This window comes from Phocoena sinus, chromosome 19 (genome assembly GCF_008692025.1).
Source record: "Phocoena sinus isolate mPhoSin1 chromosome 19, mPhoSin1.pri, whole genome shotgun sequence".
Lineage (NCBI taxonomy): Eukaryota > Metazoa > Chordata > Mammalia > Artiodactyla > Phocoenidae > Phocoena > Phocoena sinus.
The window spans coordinates 23,098,723-23,118,778 of record NC_045781.1 but is presented as its reverse complement, the minus strand read 5'-3'; the positions used below and the strand labels follow the sequence as shown (position 1 = coordinate 23,118,778).

Genomic DNA, 20,056 nt, shown 5'->3' with positions numbered 1-20,056 from the left:
TTTATACACTCAAAGCTTACAGTTGGAGATGGGCCCAACCAATAGGCCAGAAATCACAGCTTTCATGTAAAGATTTCAAACATTTGATTAAATTTATACTTTCAATAGTAACTATGGAAAGCAAAGATTATGGTCAGTTCTTACTTAATAAAAGTTTATTCATTTTAATAAAAACAATATCTTATGTGGGCTACTGGTCCTAATTACAGGGTTTTTAATTTAGTCATCATGTTTGGTTCAATATTGCATACTGAATATGTGCATCTTGTCTACCCTCTGTCTCGCTATCCCTCTAAAGTGGTAATACATATTCCCTGACCTCCACCCTACACACCTAATTAATTTAATGCATATATTCTTAAGAATGACACATAATAACACTAAAAACCAAGGTAAAGTTCCACCAGTAGACTAGCAACTTTGAGAAATTATAGAAAAAGAGAAAGCAGTAGGAAAGAATTGGTTGAGAAATCAGAGCAGAGGAAAACACAGCCTCTTAAAATGATTCTTCCTTGTTCTCTAGGGTCTCTAGAAAGTCTCTAAGCCTAGAGTTAACAAATACATTGCTCAAGAGTTGACCAGGAAGCAGTCTACATACGTTCTCTCACAAATGATGAATGGCTGAGGCAGTTGAATCCGTGACATTTTCATTCTCAATCCCAACACAGAGATATCTGCCCTCAGAGCCAAGAACAGCTCACATATTTCAGTGAAGGAAAAAGCAATTAGGGTGTTGGGGCCTCACAGAAATATAACAGAGCATTCTAGGTTTTCATAAAACACAAACCTATCCTGTCACTTCTCCACCAAAGAGTGGAGCAGTACACACCTCCAGTAAACATTTTTTTACTTCAAATATTGGGGAGGGTCTTCCCAGCTTTCCCAATTTCTTGTTACCTTACCTATTTCCCTAAAGAAAACCTGCCCATATAAAAATTGTGGTGTAATTTCATAAAACCTGATGTCTTCAGCTTTTCCATGGTCTTTAGAGTTATTTAGATTCTATAAAACATACAGGAAATACTTAATACTTGTCAGGTCTCCAAGTTAAAAGATTTGAAACCATCTAAATCCTTCTTCCTCTTACGACAAACTTCTTAAGTATATAGTCCATATACTTGCTTCTTCCCCCTCTTAGGAGGACTTTAGGACCAGGGCTGGGCCCAAGTGAGGCAGTCTGCTCAGGCTGCATGAATGGTGTAATAGTTGGCCAAGAAGGCATTTTTGGCTAATAAGTCCCATAAGTAAAACTAAAATACCGCTTACATTCCAGTTCCACAAAAAGGGAGTTTAGAAATTGCCATTCCACTTCATCCTAACAAATAAAAAGCTTTTTAACTCTTCTTGGATCCATGAGAGGGGGGAGGACACAGAGCAAACTGCTGTCCCAAGACTGGAGAGACCCACAGGCAAAAACAGGCAGTTATGGCTCCCTAGAGCATAGACTCATGAGCAGAAACCACCTAGGGAATCAGTGCTGGGGTAGTAAAATCTGAACTGTAACTGACAAATTGCTAGAGGCTCACTTAAAAACTCTTGAAAGGTAAAAAATCCAGGGCGACCCAGTCATAACAGGGGCCCGACAATATTGTGAGATTTACCTCCAAGAACTCAGCCAGGTTCCCACAGAAAATATCCTAGGAAAATCCCCTATGGCTTCCAGCAAGGAGAGGGAAAAAGTAACCATTTTGAAATACATTGAAACATTCTGTTTTTCTTAAGAGGGTCTCCCCTTAGGGGAAACTAGTTAATCAAAGGCAGACCTGCTGGGCTATTTTCAGAGCCTAACTGACTGGGGAAGGGAAATACCCAATTCCAGCCAGTTCTAACCTTCCACATGGGGAACAGAAATTTTCAATTCCAGGCTACCAGAGCCATCCTGTCCTAACTAAGGGGAGAGAAAAAAACTGAAAACACTTATGAAGTTCATAGTCCAGAGGCACAGGCTAACTAACAGACTGAGACCTAACCGTAGGATTATAGAAGGCTAACTAGAAGACTGCCTAGGTCCATGAGCTGATCACGCGCTCTTTGAACCGTTCCTATAAAACTCCTCACTACCTCCTCCAGGTAGGTACACACAGTTTTGAGGGCATTAGACCGCTGTAGCCCCCTTTGCCTGGCAAAGCAATAAAGCTATTCTTTTCTACTTCACCCAATAAATAAATAAATACTGCCTAATCATAGCAAAATAATAGCAACAATGTATTGATAACTGATTATGTATGTTTATGACTATATCTTATGTGTGTATATGTTTATGTATGCTTATATATAAATAAAATAAATGACAGCAAAGATACAAGGGATAAGAGGAAGGAATTAGGATTATTTTGTTATTATAAAGTACTCACACTATGTGTGAAGTAGTATAGTGTTATTTGAAAGTGGACTTACTGTAAATGTATATTGCAAACTCCAGGGCAACAAGTAAAAAAAGTAGGAAAAAAATGAAATGTAAATGATATGCTAAAAAAGGAGAGAAAACAGAATCATATTAAAAAACTCAATTAGAGCAAAGGGAAAAAAAGAGTGGAAGACAAAAATAGACAAACTATAAGGGCAACAAATAGAAAACAGTAACCAATACAGCAGATAGTAATCCAACCACATCAATAATCACTTTGAATGTCAACGTTCCAAATGCACCCATTAAAAGACAGAGATTGCTAGAGTGGATCAAAAACCATGACCTAACTATATGTTGTCTATAACAAACCTACTTTCACTATAAAGACACATACAGATTTCAAGAAAATAAATGGAGAAAAATATACTATGCTAACACTAATCACCAGATGAGAAAGCTGAAATACCTATTTAATTTCAAACAGAGCAGACTTCAAAGGAAGGAAAGTTATTAGGGATAAAGAAGGGCATTATATAATAATAAAGGAGTTGATTCTCTAAGAAGACATAACAATCTTTAACATGTATATGCCTAACAACATCAAATTGTGAGGGAAAAAAGCAACAGAATTGTTAAGAGAAACAGATGAATTCTCTATCAGAGTTTAAGACTTCAACACCTCTCTATAAGAAACAGATCCAGCAGGCAGAAAATCAGTAAGGATATAGTTGAACTCAATGACATCATCAATCAACTGGATATAAAGGACATTCACAGACTATTTCACTGCAGAACAGCAGAATACATGTTCTTCTCAAGCTTACACAGAACACTTACAAATACAGACCACATTCTGGGTCAAAACCACACCTTAACAAATGTAAAAAATATAAATCATACAATGCTCTCAGTCCACAAATGATTAAACTAGAAATCAATAACAGAAAGACAACTGGAAAATCCCCAAACATGAAGATTATATAACATAATACTAATACTATATGGGTCAAAAAAATGAAATGAAACAGCTTTTCAAAATTTTAATTCAATTTATAGCACTGAATGCATATATTAAAAAAGAAGAGATCTAAAATGAATATTCTAAGTTTCTACTTTAGAAAACTAGAAAAAGAGCAAATTAAATCCGAAGGAAGAATAAGTAAAGGAATAATAAGAATTAGTACAGAAACCAATGAAATTGAAAACCAAGGAAATTAAGAGACAAAAATCAATGAAATCAAAAGCTGGTTCTTTGAAAATTAAATAAATAAGCTTCTAGCTATGCTAACTAAGGAAAAAAGAGAGAGGACACAAATTACTATTAACATAAAAGACGGGACATCACTACATTTCCCATGGCAATTAAGAGTAAGTAAAGGAATACGAAGAGTAACTCTATGTTCATAAATTTGATAACCCAGATGAAACAGACCAATTCCTTGAGAGCCACAATAAAACAAAACCAACAACAAAAAAAAAGAAACAGATAATCTGAATAGACCTGTATCTATTAAAGAAACTGAATCAATAATTATGACCTTCCAAAACAGAAAGCATCAGTTCTAGATGGGTTCAATGGTGAATTATACCAAACATTTAAGGAAGAAATTTTTATCAATTCTCTACAATCTCCTTCAAAGGATAAAAGCAGAGGGAATACTTCCTAACCCATTCTGTGAGGCCAGCAATACCTTAACACCCAAACCAGACAAAGACATTATAAGAAAACTACAGACCAATAACTCTCATGAACATAGACGCAAAAATCCTCAACAAAATATTTGCAAATTGTGCTTCCTTGGTGGTGCCGTGGTTGAGAATCCACCTGCCAATGCAGGGGACATGGGTTCAAGCCCTGGTCTGGGAAGATCGCACACGCCACAGAGCAACTAAGCCTGTGTGCCACAACTACTGAGCCTGTGCTCTAGAGCCCACAAGCCACAACTACTGAGCCCCTGTGCCCCAACTACTGAGCCCAGGCTCCACAACAAAAGAAGCCACTGCAAGGAGAAGCCCATGCACCGCAACAAAGAGTAGCCCCCGCTCACCACAACTAGAGAAAGCCCGCACACAGCAACGAAGACCCAATGCAGCCAAAAATAAATAAATTTATAAAACTATATATTTGCAAACTGAATCCAAAAAAGTATAAAAAAGAATTACACCACACCAAGTAGAATTTATCTCAGGCTTGCCAAGCTGATTCAACATTAGAAAATCTATTACTGTAATACATCACAACAAGACTAATAAAGAAAAATCACATGATCATTTCAACAGATGAAGAAAAGTATTTGACAAAATTCAATACTGACTCATGATCAAAAATTCTTGGTAAACTAGGAATAGAGGGGAACTTTCTCAACTTGAAATGGACTATCTACAAAATATATACAACTAAAATCATAGTTAATGGTGAGAAACTCAATGCTTCCTTACTAAGATCAGGTACAAGGCAAGCATGTTCCTTCTGGCCACTCCTTTTCAAGATCATACTGGAAGTCCTTGCTAATTTAATGGGGCAAGGAAAGGAAATAAAAGGTATTCAGATTGGGAAGGAAAACATGAAACTGTCTTTGGTGGCAGATGACATGATCATCTATGCAGAAAGTCCAAAACAATCAACAAAAACCCCCTGGAACTAATAACCAAATATAACAAGTTGCAGGATACAAGTTTAATATATAAAAGTCAATTACATTCCTATATATCAACAATGAGCAAGTGGAATCCAAAATTAACATCCCCAAAAACGAAACAGGTATAAATCTAAGGAAATATATATAAGATCTATATGAGGAAAACTACAAAACTGATTAATGTCATCAAAGAAGGACTAAATAAATGGAGAGGTATTTCATGTTCGTGAATAGGAAGACTCAATGTTGTAAAGCTATCAGTTCTTCCCAAATTGATCTATATATTCAATACAATCCCAACCAAAGTACCAGCAAGTTATTTTATGGATATTGACAAACTGATTCTAAAGTTTTTACAGAGAGGCAAAAGATCCAGAATAGTCAACCCAATTTTGAAGAAGAACTAAGTTGGAGATATCACATTACCCAATTTCAAGATTTACTATAAAGCTATGGTATTCAACACAGTGTGGCACTGGCAAAAAAATAAACAAACAGATCAAAGGAACAGAAAAGAGAGCCCAGAAATAGAACCCCCTAAGTATAGTCAACTGATCTTTAACAAAGGAGCAAAGGTAAAACAATGGAAAAAAGACAGTCTCTTCAACAAATGGTGCTGGAACAAATGGACATCCTCATTAAAACAAAAAAATGAATATAGAAACAGAACTTATATCCTTTACAAAAATTAACTCAAAATGGATCATTGACCTAAATGTAAAAGCAAAACTATAACTCCTAGAAGACAACACAGGAGAAAATCTAGATGACCTTGGGTATAGTGATGCCTTTTTAGATAAAACGTCAAGGAAACAATTTATGAAAGAAATAATTGATAATCTGGACTTCAGTACAATTAAAAACTTGCGCTCTGTGAAAAATAATGTCAAGAGATTCAGAAAACAAGCCACAGATTGGGAGAAAATGTTTACAAAAGACACACCTGATAAAGCACTGTTATCCAAAATATACAAAGAACACTTAAAACTCAACAAAAGAAAACAATCTGACTAAAAAAAAATTAATTAACATTCTAAGTTTGCAATGCATATTTATAATTCTCCAATTCTGGTATTCTAGCCCTTGAATACTTATAACCCATACCTTTGTTTTATACCCAATTATGAAATATATCCATTTGGATTTTCCATTAAACACCATGTTCTAAATTCTTCCACCATTTGTAAGTACTTCTGAATTCTGTTTTTCACCGTAAGACCACTGGTTTTCTATGCTCTAGGTCTAGAAACACATCTGTGGCTACTGTGTCTTCTTTATCCCCCATATAATTCTGACACCAAGGTCTGCTATTTTTCACACAATTTTTGTTGTCAGAAAGGTTCTGTGAATCATGACACAGTATCACAATTCTCATGTCTAACATTCAAACCCTCCCTCATCTTCCCACCCTAAGCCTGCATGCCTACATGTACTCCACAGTCTGACAGGAAGCATAGATTCCAGTTGCGCTTGGTCTTGCTCATTTCAACTGAAACACTTTTCTATGAACCTTCCTTTAGCTCCAGTTCAAATCTCCCCTACTTGGTGAAAACTCTGACTTCTTTCTCCTAACTCAAACTGCACTAGACCAAAGTTCTTAATTTTTCTTTGTTTAATGTGTTTTTCCCCTCCACCACTAATTAGTATTCAGGTCTACCATCTCTTATTTACAATATGAAAATCCCACAAGCTCTGAAACTCGTTTTTTCTTAACTCATTTATCAGCAAAACCCATAACTGACCTCAGATTATCTGCCTTATTTATCGCACTTTATGTGAATATGCATATGTCAATGTAAAAATATTAAGGGGCTATGTATGTGGTTTTGCCCTAAACCCTGCTGGGGTTATAACATAAATAAGGTATCTTATCACCTTTTCAAAACACACAAAAAGGGCTTCCCTGGTGGCACAGTGGTTGAGAGTCCGCCTGCTGATGCAGGGGACACGGGTTCGTGCCCTGGTCCGGGAGGATCCCGCATGCCGCGGAGCGGCTGGGCCCGTGAGCCATGGCCGCTGGGCCTGCGCGTCCGGAGCCTGTGCTCTGCAGTGGGAGAGGCCACAACAGTGAGGGGCCCGCGTACGGCAAAAAAAAAAAAAAAAAAAAACACACAAAAAAATTTGATATCTAAAACTTATTTGGTCCCAAAGGTTTCTTCTTTTTTTTTAAATAAATTTATTTATTTATTTTTGGCTGCGTTGGGTCTTCATTGCTGCGCACAGGCTCTCTCTGCTTGTGGCGAGAAGGGGCTACTTTTTGTTGCGGTATGTGGGCTTCTCATTGCATTGGCTTCTCTTGTTGCGGAGCACAGGCTCTAGGTGTGCGTGCTTCTGTAGTTGCGGCTCACAGGCTCTAGAGCGCAGGCTCAGTAGTTGTGGTGCACGGGCTCAGTTGCTCCGTGGCACGTGGGATCTTCCCGGACCAGGGATTGAACCTGGGTCCCCTGCATTGGCAGGCGGATTCTTAACCACTGAGCCAGCAGGAAAGTCCTAACGTCTTCTTATCATTATTGTTTCTTTATTATTTAGCTACAGTTCTAAATAGGTTTTACTTATGTGTATTAAAAAGGCACAACTGGATGAATGTATAAGATTATGAACTACTAGAGGGCAGGATTACATGTACCAATTTCACAGCACCCTCAGTGCAGTTCAGTGATGACTTCGGTGTTTAGTATATGATACAATTGTTCTCCCTGCCTGGATCACAGGAGAAAAATAATAAGTATATAATATACCTGCTTTTTGATGGAATTCTCATTGTATATACCATCTCAATAATGAAAGCTTTTTGCTCCAACTGTGGCCATATTTCAAAATTTGTTAGCACGTGGGTCTGTCTGTGTGTTTGTTCAAGCATTATTGCCTATGAAAGAAATGTTTCTCAACTTTGTCATATACATTATTTTCAAATTTCCTAATAAGAATAAGAAAATGGTACTTATCTTTTGGAAAGCATCAAGAACTCTACTGAGGTTGGACAAATAAAAATAACAAAATATAATAAACATATTTTTTTACCTTTAAAAGGATGGGTTACAAAAAGCAATGATATGAAAGAAGACATAATAATTCTAAGAAAATCTGCAAATGCTATTTTATTTTCATTGTTACTAAAATTTCTGAAAGTTACAAGTTTTTATCTCAGATCCCTTGAAATATAGCCTTTAGAGGAGTAAAGTTTTATAACCTGTTACATACGTTGTTCATTTTTAAAGTGCTTTGCATTGAAAATATAAAGACTTTTTGCCTGAGTATCCAAAATCTAGTATCTGGCTATATGAATTTAGTAAGCCATTTTATACAACTAAAAATAAGTTTGAAAAAGTAGAAGAAGAAAGATATTCTCAGAGATGAAATTTACTACTAGAGAATTTGGGGAAATCATACCTCATCAGTGTTATAGATAATCTGGAGTCCTGAGGAAATCATTTCCACAAGGTAAAGGAGATAGAGTGACACTGCATTTATCTGAAAACAAACATTATAATAGGTTAAAGGAAACAACAAAAATACTATGTTATGAAATTAAATGTAAAAGCTAAGATTACAAGTCTTTTGCTCTAGTAATGGCATATAAAAACTATTCCCTTTCCTATGAAAAATAAAGGAGCTATGGATTTAGTTCATAATAATAAAATCTCAGCTTTGTATGTAAAACTCTAAAATCCTCAAATTCATTGTGATGGTTATTAACAGCTGATTAGGGACTATTTTTACAACATTTGCTTTCTAAGATTTATTTTTAAACTCTAGATCTAAGTACTTCTACTTTGAAACAGTTTTGCCCCACAGGCTATATAATGTCAATCCAACTCAAATGTATGTAAATGAAAAAACTGTTTGGCAATTAAGACATTAGGACTATGCCAGTACACCATAAACAATAGGCAGTGCATCTTGTATTCAGAGAATACAGAACTTATGTAAGCAACTGCTGGAACACAGTAATCAATAATTTAAAATCTATTTATGAACAAATGAGTTTTTTCTCTCAGTTTATTAGTTTATTAAAGATAAACATTATATGATCTAAACAAAACAAAGAAAAAGACAATAATGCCCACTTTAACCAAAAATAAAGATTCTCAGAATTCTGAATAGGATGTGTAAATTTTCTAGAGAAAACAAGCAGTGAAAGATAAATACTACAACATGGACAAACCTTGAAAACATTACGCTAAATGAAAGAAATCAGTCACATAAGACCATATGTTGTATGATTCCATTTATATGAAATGTACAAAATAGGCTTATTCACAGAGACAGAAAGTAGACTGGTAATTGCCTAGGGCTGGGGTCTTTGAAGGAGATGGGGAGTGACTGCTAATAGGTACAGGATTTCTTTATGGGGTGATGAAGATGTTCTGAAACTGACTGTGATGTTGGCTGCACAACTTTGTGAATATGTTAAAAACCACTGAGTTATATAATTTACATAGGCGAACTGTATATTATGTGAACTATATCTCAATAAAGCTGTTATGTAATAAACAAACAAATAAATGGGAAGCAGTGAAAATTTTTCATTTAGCCAAGAAACTGCTAACTTGAGTTAAAAACAAAGAGAAGGCAAGATGTAATTTTCTCCCCATATAATTCTAACCCAAAAGATTATTACCCAATAACAGCCTTGGTACCTTGTGCCTTCCTTGACTCTCCTCCAGTCCTTTTTGAATAACTGACAGAAAGTTGGGGCAGAAAATTATTTGTGCCCTAGATGCCTTGGACAAAGCAGCCCTGTGCTGCCAGGGCCTACCAGTGGGGGTAGCTCTCTCAGGAACCAGGACTATTGTGAGCATCTCCTGATTTCCCAGCACTCAAAGTCCAGTGTGTGTCGGGGGTCTTGTCAAGGTCCAAGTGGGCCACATAAAAAGACAGAGTATTCCAGTTTTTAGGTATTTTAGGTCAACATCAACTCTTGAGGGACTTTTCTCAGATCACAGTAGGGAAGAGTTTCATCCCATTGCCAAGGTCACCCAAATATTTTCTTAGAGCACTGACACTGGTCTGTCAGAAATGACCTCAAAGAAATTTCATTACTATTGACAGCCACTTACAAAAACACCTCAAAGAGTTCACTGCTCTGAATTTCAGGAGGCTTCTGTGAGAAAATAACAGTAAGTGGTAAATTGTACAGGGACTACCAAATAACAGGTTGACCAGCATTTATTTGAAAGCTACCGTGTGCCAGGCACTGAGCTTAAATTCTGAGCTACAAAAATAAGTGAGCCACTATCTCCTGAAAACCCTATGTCAATAGTAAACATATTTGTCAAAGCAAAAGGTACAGAAAACCTAATTAGGTGATAATTACAAGGAGAAGGTTGAGCAGCTACATATTCACGTAACACTAAAACTCCAAGGAACAGGTTACAAATAAGTGTAAGAGTTTCTGCTGCCTAGAAATGGGAACACAACTTTCTGTGTTTGGAGGAGTCATACTAAAGTAAGACATTTCAGATCTCTAGAGAGAGAGGAACTATACAAAGAAGATACTCTTATTTTAGTAAGGAATATATGAATAATAAGTATTCTATCCTAAAGACTACAGAACCAAATGATGAACAGGAAGAAAATCCATTAAAGATAAACAGCATATATAATATTTGTATCCTAGAAACAAGGCAATAGGATGTCCTGCTAAAAGGAGTACACAGATGTGAGAGAAAAAGTGAAATCAAAACAGTCTTATGCTGTATTCTTAGCATATAACATTTATATACAAAATTTAATATAGTATGTAAGATAAAATTTATAGACTCCAGAAATGCCTTTGGAATTACATTTTAGTGGTATGTTTTTAACATTATTGAAGGTTGATATATTAAAAATGAACGGTCATGTAACAAAAACTTCTGATTTGCTGTTATATTACTGCTAATTGTCTTTTATTCCCTAGTTCCTAAATATTGAAATTCCTCTAAATTTGGTAATAAGAACAAGCTTTTGTCACTGAAAGAGCTGTAGGATTCCTTCTTCTAGATAGTAATAATATTATAACCTATCCACCTGCCCTTTTTGCTTTTGGACCAAGAACTCAGTCAAATTTAATGTTCAATCACAATACCTAATTCAGTCCTGGTGGGATTTCTTCATTTCATGGTTGATTTTCTACTACTGTTTTGAACAATTTATGAAATCTACTTTTTAAAAATTGTAAATAGCCTCAAATCTTCTATGATGTAGAGTATAAATGGAGAAGAAAATTTGTAACCTTCTCTTTTTACCTGAAGATGACCATATTCCTCATAGGAGAGAATCTCATCTCCTGTATGTACGCTGAAAACAGAGTGAAGGCATGTTGTCGGGCGTGGATCCTGCTTAAACTGCTGGACCTAGAATCAAATATAAAATTTGAATAATGCTACTAATTCACATTTTTATCCAAGATCAGAGATTATAAATTATTTTTCAAGACATTTTTTAATGGGGAAAGCAACAGCTTATAGACAGAGGATAGAAAAAAGCAGAAATGTTATTACTTTTTCTAAAGAAACAAAACACAGACAACTCATAACTAGTAATTTAACAGTTAACACGACTGTTAAATACTTAATTGATATTTCACAAACATAGCAACTCAAGTGTAATAGGGAGCTTGTTAATATAGTAGCATTGGCTTTTGTAATGTTTTGCATCTTATTTTAGAGTCAAATAACGGTTTACTCTGTGGGACAGGATTTCAGGGATTGTATCCCACTGTACTGCTATTTGGAAATGCTTACATGACACTCAATGAAAGAGTGCTTCAGGCGACATTCTAATTCAGTAAGTGTTCAAAACTTCAAATGCTTTTTCTTCCTCCAAGGATCACAAATTGTAACCCATGCTCTTGTCAACGTGTTTTCATTTCTTTTGCCACACATACTTTCATTTCTAAGGCACCAATTCCAAGCGAATATAGGCCATACCTTTACTTATTAACTAAATGAAAAATTTAACCATTTTAGAATACTAAGTAATTACTAAATGACAAAAAGACAAACTCCAAGAACAAACAGATATTAATTCAATTCGGCAAACATTTACTGACCAGTTATATGCCAAGTATGCCAAGTACTAGTTCCTGGAAGTATGAGATGAATAGGAACAGAGAATGAATAGAAATAACACATAGCTCTATGTAAGGCAATGACTTTCTTCTCTATTTGATGGTATCTGGGTGTTCATGATCTTGTCTTGTTTCACTTGGCTAAGGAACCACATAGAACCATATTCTCTTCTCTACCTTCAAATTTCTTCTCCATCCTTAAAGTCTTATCTCAAAAAAACCCCACAAAACCTTCTTTTATAAAGTCCCTTCTGAACCCCAACTAAAATTCCTTCCTTTGGACTCCTACGTCAAGGTGCTTATCACTCAATTGTTTCTCCAGTCTTTTATTTTCATTAGTTGTCTGTATCTCCCACTATCTTACAAGCTTATAGAAGTCACACTATCCAATATGGTAGCCACTAGCTACATGTGACTAATTAAATTAAATTACAATTATATAAAATTTAGAAATTCAGTCCTTCAGTTACACTGGCCCCATATCAAGTATTCAACAGCCACATATGACTAGTGACTTCTGTAACTGTTCAACACAGCAACAGAGAACATTTAGATCATCACAGAAAATTTATTTGACAGTACTGTGCTAGAGAGCTAACACACCTTTGCACCCCCAAGAGCCCTGCACAAACAAATAAGCTCTCCCTATGGTTGAAATCAACAAAATGAAAGTCAGGACCTATCAAAAGATAATCAGAAATGAGAGAGAGAGGGTAAAGGTAGGGATGTACACCCTCTATCTATGTAGTGACCAAGCTATCCAGTGTTAACTCAGAGAAGGTGAGAAGGCTACCCCTTCTCAGTATCTGAAACTGCTGGCAATAATAGTCTTAGACCAGCGGTCCCCAACCAGGGACCGGTTTCATGGAAGACAATTTTTCCACTGATCCACTGGTAGGGGTGTGGGGGGTTGATGGTTCAGGTGGTAATGAGACTGATGGGGAGCGGCAGATGAAGCTTCAATCGCTCGCCCGCTGCTCACCTCCTACTGTACCGCCCAGTTCCTAACAGGCTGCAGACCGGTACCCATCCAAGGGCCAGGGGCTGGGGACTCCTGTCTTAGACTACACAAATAGAAATCAATGTGGTCACTACTTGCACAGTACCATGACTATTATCTCAAAGTGTTGAACATTATTCTGGGCTCATAGACAAAAATGTGGTTAAATTAAAACAAAATACATTTTGCCCACTTGATAAGGATCTAGATGGATAAGGTTTTCTTAGTTTAATAAAGTGATTGCTGCAGTTGACAAGGCAGTGTTTGTCATTTGTCTTCAAGACACACAAGTACCCAGCATGAGAATTTATATTCATTCAATCACTGTGTCAGGGGAAAAGCAATTACTAAATGATTAAAGATGCTCAAGTGGGGAATTATATAATTATGCTTTGAGTCTTAAAGCTGTTAAAGACAAATAATTTAAAATTTCAGAAAAAATAAAAGACCCAAACTCTATAAGCTTTGACAATTAATGGGGCATACTGTATGTAAAATATAGACAAAAAGTACTCTTGAAAGCAGTCAAAATCAAGAGGACATCAATTAGTATTATATGATATCTGGCATTTGGCAAGTAAAAATAAAGAATAATTAAAGTAAAATTTTCTAGATTAAAAAAATCTAGAATAATGTTTTTTCTTCTTGTATTTTATTTAGACTTTTCCTGAAAACTTTAATCATTGTGAATAAGTAGTTTATCATTCAGGAAAAGGTACTGAGTATGCTGTCATCCATTCTTAATTTATAGACTTAAAATATGCACTTAGGTGGGAAAAATCATCTCATAAGGGAATCCTGGAAAAATAAACTTTATAAAAGTTTAATGATTTCTCATGAATTAGAAACTACTTGGTAGCATTTTAAATAAATTTTTGAAGGAGATAGAGACAGCAACTTTCATAGCCTATTGTAAAGCAAATCCCTGCCCGTTGAACTACTAACTGCAGACTAAATCAATTTTGAAATCTGAATGCTTCTCCTTAAGAAGTGTTAATAAAAATAGGTATATGAACATTTAAAGGTAAAAAACGTCCTAATGTTAATAAGTAGAAATTACAAGCAGCAAGCCAATAATAGAAAGACTGCTCTACATTCTTCAAATCAAGGAAAACTCTATTCACTCAAATTCATAATAAGTTAAAATATCTCCTTTAGGTAGTATTATTAGAAAATATGTCAGGAAGCATGCTTTACAATGAGAAGCAACAAAAGTGGAGAGCCTTAGACTTTCGAAGTCATGATTTTACTTCAGAAGATGAGCCTTAAGGTTAAAGAGCACTTGAACACTACAAATATGTTTTACTTTAGTTTTAAGTGAAGGCCAAAAGATATAATTTCATACTTAAAAATATGGTAACTGGAGGTGGGGGTGGTGGGATGAATTGGGAGCTTGAGATTGACATATATACACTAATATGTATAAAATAGACAACTAGTAAGAATCTGCTGCATAAAAAAAAAAAAATTCAAAAACAAATAAATAAAATGCAATTAAAAAATAAAAATATGGTAACAGTCTCTACTGCTATGTAGTCATTAAGGAAATGGTGAGCACCAATAAGAGGTGAAGGTATGGTGGGACGCACTGAGCTGGGTGCATGGTTCATTCCAACTGAGTCGTATGTGGATTACAGTAATATCCTCCATGCCTACTCTAAAGGTTATGGGACTCAAGAAAGATTATAACAATGAAAATGTTTTAAAATTTGTAAAACCCTACATTTTGTAGTATGCAGAAATGCCTAATCCTAATGTGACCTACACCTTCTTACAACTCACACTTATTTTAATGGTCTACCATCATACCTACATAAGGCAAAAAATGATAATCCTTTGTAATTTAAGGAATTCAAGACAGCTTAAGTCACATTCAAGTGTATTCAAAAGAAAACATAATTGTGAATACTGGTTAGGAAAGTTGAATAATATTTAGAAAAGGACATTAACAATTGGTTAAACAAGTCACAAAGAAAAAAATTTATATTACATCATTTTCTTCCTTTTGATAAACAACTATAATTTAAGTCCGTCAGCCTGGTTAGCAAACATACGGAATTCATGGCTCTCACAATGTTTCCTCGAGAGAAAAGCTGAATTCATAGACATAAAGCATTCATGAAATGATAAATGTGAAATAAACAGTAAACTTCTCACATAAGAAAAAATAACTTAAATCACACTTACTTCAATCTATATGACATACAAGTTTAATTCAAATATGTCAATATGACATAATACTTTATTTCAAACATTGAAAAACCTTTATAATAATGATTTGCAAAGTTAAATCTCAGTAGACAGATTACAGGTTTTTCATATATCTCTTATTATCAGCTGTGAATAAATTTACTTTCTCTGCAAACTAACATTGTTTGGTTGCCATTTTCTGGTGACAGAATATAAATTTTTGTTTTTTTTTTTTATTTTGACTTCAGATACAAGGCTTAAAAAAATGTGCTATCACAAAGACAATATAGTATTCATATGATAGAGATATACAAAACATTAAGTGATCAAAATTGCCTGCATTATTTACTGAAGTGCATCTTTGCTAATGAATCATCAAACCTGAGAGTGGTCTTGGGAAACCATGACACACTGATGTAAATATTCAATATATGGATGCTTACTATATTAGGACCTGGAAACACAGAGGTGTATGTAAGTAGGGGGAATATCACATTATATTTGTATAGAGCTTTACAGTTTAAAAAGTTTTATTATGCATATTATTTCTTTAATTTCCAAAATAACCCTGTAAAGTTTGCTGTTTTCTAAGCCTATAAATCCTGCCCTCTTTACGTGTAAATGAATGAAGTTATTATAGTCTAAAACTAAAGTTCACTTAAGCCAGAGTACTCACATGTCCAAAAGGAATTTTGATAAGTATTTTCTTAAGTAATACAATATTGGTTAGAATTATGGATATCGTGAGGTTCCTGAGAAACTGAGTATTTATCAAGCAAACACCAGATGCAAAATACAAACAAATTCAAGCCCAGATAACAGTTCTCAATCAATCTCGCTTAAGGTATTTCTTCAATTTCAGTATTTCAAAACCCTGGGCTGGGAAGGCAGAGCTGTTTTAACCTATCTAGACTGCCCTAGGACGTGGCTTTACCTTCTGAAAGTACATTCTTCTTCAGAAGATGCTATTGCTATATTGGTTAAATTAATGCCTCAGAATGATGTGAGAATTTCAGCCCACACTATAGTGTTTTTACCTTATCGGCCTGACGCATATAGCAGTAGAGAATTCCTCTCATGCATTTTATAGCCGAGTGCTCCAGCTCATGGGTCCTTCCCTTGTCATCATCAATGCGCCTGGGTGAGAGAGATAACTCATGAGACAAATTGAAAATGCATTTGAAAAGGAAGCAGAGCTTTTGATAATTAAGTATTTAACTATCTAGCTAGCTAATCCTATGTTCTGGCGACATCTACTAATTCTGTAACAGTGAAACTGCAATTTCCCAGCAGATGTAGAAATGCTGGGAGAAAAAAAAAGTCCCATGATGAAACTTGCACAAATTTCTCCTTCTTTTAAGGAAGTAAGCCAATTGCTTTAAAAATAGTATATAATATTTTCAACACTGACTTGGCTGAAACTTTAAAGGATATTTCTATATTGGAAAAATCCACCAAAAGATTTTTTTAATTCATTGTTACAAAGTAGAGGCAATTTTAAATATCAATCCCTTTAGGTTATGCAACGGCCACTTGGATTCAATGAAGTGTAGATTAAGGTAGACACATGTCTTCTTTGTTCTGCCATGTGTTTAATAATGCCAGCCGGGCACTTCAGTCAGGAATGCCTTCAGCTAAAACATGCATCCAGTATGATACATGACGCATTTGGGCATAAAGTTTTATATCCTTAGGTCTTAGTTTAAAATCAATTGACCACAGTTTACATCTCTTGCTTTTAAAAAGAAAAAAAAACAGCTAACACCTAACTAGTAAACTAGGTTGAGATGTCCTTCTGTCTTTAAGTTCCCTCTGTCTTTAAGTTCCTTTATTATTGATCAGTGGCCTTCAAAAAATAGGAATGAGAGTTACCCACCAATGAAAAAAACAGTAGTTTATTCATTGTTTTACTAAATCTTAACTAAAATATCTGGCCATCATCCTCACCTGATAAAAAACATCACCTGTCTCCTTTACCTCCTCTTTCAATTACAGATCTCACATACCAGTAATGGAAAGAAGGATGATCATTTTAACATGGTACAGTGAATGTCAGTAAAGAGTAAGTTATTTGTCATTAGAACATCATTCCTCCTTTCATATGCAGGCGATAAAGTAAAACTAGTATGATTCTGCTCTGTGATCTATTTTCACCCTGATGTCAGAGCCAAGTGTTAATAGAAGCAAATTATGGCACGGATAACAGTGGATGGGGCACTGATAAATGAAGGAAACAGCACATCTGGAGTATAATGAGCTCAAAGAAATGTTCTGTATGTAATTCCCACCTCACCATAAAACAAAGAAATAATTCAGGGGAAAAAAAAAGTCAAGTTTTTCTAAAATTGCCTTTAAAATAATTATCTGCCCCTAATTTCCACATTCATTAAACCACAACTAAAATATTCCAGAATAATTTAGCCACAATAAGGAATCCTATTTCAATGAAGCTTTCGAGCTTCTCCTTTGTTCTGCAAATAATAGTGGTAACCAGAAGAATATTTCTCTTCTGACTTAGAAAATAAAAGAACAGTTGCATTTGAGTAAAAATATTTAGGCAATTAGTATATATCTACTGCCTTTCCTAAGAGTTAAAATGAACCTAGTGATCCAAAACAATTCCTCTATTTTCTACAAGGAACTGGCAATATTCTACTCTTTAGCCAGCTCTGTGGATGCACATTCAAGTTTTAATATGATCTCAATAATACTTTTAATTTTAAAAAATAGATAAATAACTTTATATTTAACTTTAGTCAATATATTGATCACAAGCTATGTGGAGATGTTGATCAGGTATTTCTACAATATGAAGTCTTGAGTTTATAACTGAACCAGAATTCCATACTTATAAATATATAACTAGTGAAGAAACTAAACACTTGAATCCTATCATTGGTGCATTATTTCCACACAGCCAAACTTCAAGGAAAAAAAAATAAGAATACTGTTTGGTCATGTGACTTGACTGTTTACTAGCACTAAGCTAGGGCCACCTGTTATATTCAGTTCCTAAAATAGCAATAAATCTGACAAGGGAGGGAACTGGCTAACTTCTTGCATGAAGGCATCCTCTCTCTCCCTTAGACAGAACTGCAAGGTATCTTGTCTGCCTTGAGTTTTTGTATTTCTAATATATGCACATTTAAACAGTCTGAAAGTACTTCTTCAAGTCAATACTCTTTTCAAAAAAATTACTTAGGGCTTCCCTGGTGGCGCAGTGGTTGAGAGTCTGCCTGCTAATGCAGGGGACACGGGTTCGTGCCCCGGTCCGAGAAGATCCCACATGCCGTGGAGCCTGCGCGTCCAGAGTCTGTGCTCCGCAACGGGAGAGGCCACAGCAGTGAGAGACCCGCGTACCGGAAAAAAAAAAAAAAAAAAAGAGGCAACGATAGTGAGAGGCCCGCGCATCGCGATGAAGAGTGGCCCCCGCTTGCCACAACTAGAGAAAGCCCTAGCACAGAAACGAAGACCCAACACAGCCATAAATAAATAAATAAATTTAAAAATAAATTAAAAAAAAATAAAGTTTAGGGGGAAAAAAAAGCAAGACGTGGGCTTCTGACCCCAATTTAAAAAAAAAAAAAATTACTTACTCTTCTCAAATATAAAAAGTAAACTAAATTCCATATTTAAACCCTAATTTAAAGTCATGCTTTTTTCTAGAAGTTATATTAGAAAGAACAAAAAATGCAAAAACCCTACATGATACTTTTTAGTATGGCATAAAGTATAGGTTCAACTTTCTTTTAACAGATTTTGTATAATTGACTAGGTTCAGGAACAGTTTTAACCTAAACCATGTAAATCAATATAATTATTTATAAAATAAAATAATTATAATGGTTATAATTATATAAAATATAAAATTTTATTTATATTAATTATATTCACATATAATTATAATGTAATATAATGTAATGTAATATAATTATACATAGTGTAATATAGATATAGTATAATATAATTTTAAACAATGGCATATTCAGGACTACAACTTTATATGTAAATGACATTTTAAAAAGTCAAACATTTTAGTTAGTATTTCTTCCCTCCTCTAAAATAAAACAAAATTACAAAGTGAAACTTTAATATTACATTTAAGGAAAACTATTTCAAAGTGTATTTTTGCAAATAAGTTACTTCATTGTCTCTTGACTTTATCCAATTATTTAATTAAATAACATCAAATTATACTCCTAATGTATATGAAATATAAATGTGCATAAAATAATCCTTTTAAGTCCTCAGTACACATGCACACACACACAAATTCAAAAAGAAGTGAGGTTTCAAGAGATTTTTGACAAGACTAATTGAAAACTAATACAATTAGAAAGCTCAAATTACTTCCATTTTCAAAAATTAATAACTTTATATTATGCATTCATTACCAATAAGAGATTGATATAAATTCATGAAGAGAAAATACTGATAGCTTAATTTTTGAGGAATTCCACCTAATATAATCTATATGATTTCATTAGCATTTAAAAGTAGAACTGGAAACAAAATTCTACTAATTTTACAACATGGGGATTCTCTAAACAAACTATCATAACATAATATTGTGAAAGTAAAAAGGGCTTCATGGTAATTTTGTGGTAAGTACCCTTGCATTTATCCAAATAGAACACATTTTGCTTGCTAGTAAAACAAAAAATCTGCTACTTTAACTATGTAAGAAGATAAATTATCCAGGGAGTTAGTACATAGATAGTGTCCCCAGCAAAGAAAAGATTTAAAATTCTCTATCAGATGTTTGAAGCCTCCTGGGAAAAGGCCGGTACTCTTGTTTTTTTTTAAGCAATTTTCCCCCAACA

At 34.7% G+C, this 20,056-nt stretch overlaps 1 protein-coding gene across 11 annotated transcripts in view; it reads right to left on the bottom strand.

Annotated features, from left to right (window-relative positions):
- The window catches only part of PHKB (phosphorylase kinase regulatory subunit beta), a 216,033-nt gene that overhangs the window by 144,307 nt on the left and 51,670 nt on the right, over positions 1-20,056 (bottom strand). For all 11 annotated transcript variants that reach the window (XM_032614033.1, XM_032614023.1, XM_032614024.1 and 8 more), the window contains 3 exons: positions 16,271-16,370; positions 11,220-11,327; positions 8,380-8,460 (listed from right to left, as the gene is read on the bottom strand). In XM_032614033.1, coding sequence (XP_032469924.1) covers positions 8,380-8,460; positions 11,220-11,327; positions 16,271-16,370 — 289 coding nt within the window. The remainder of the gene's footprint in view (positions 1-8,379; positions 8,461-11,219; positions 11,328-16,270; positions 16,371-20,056) is intronic.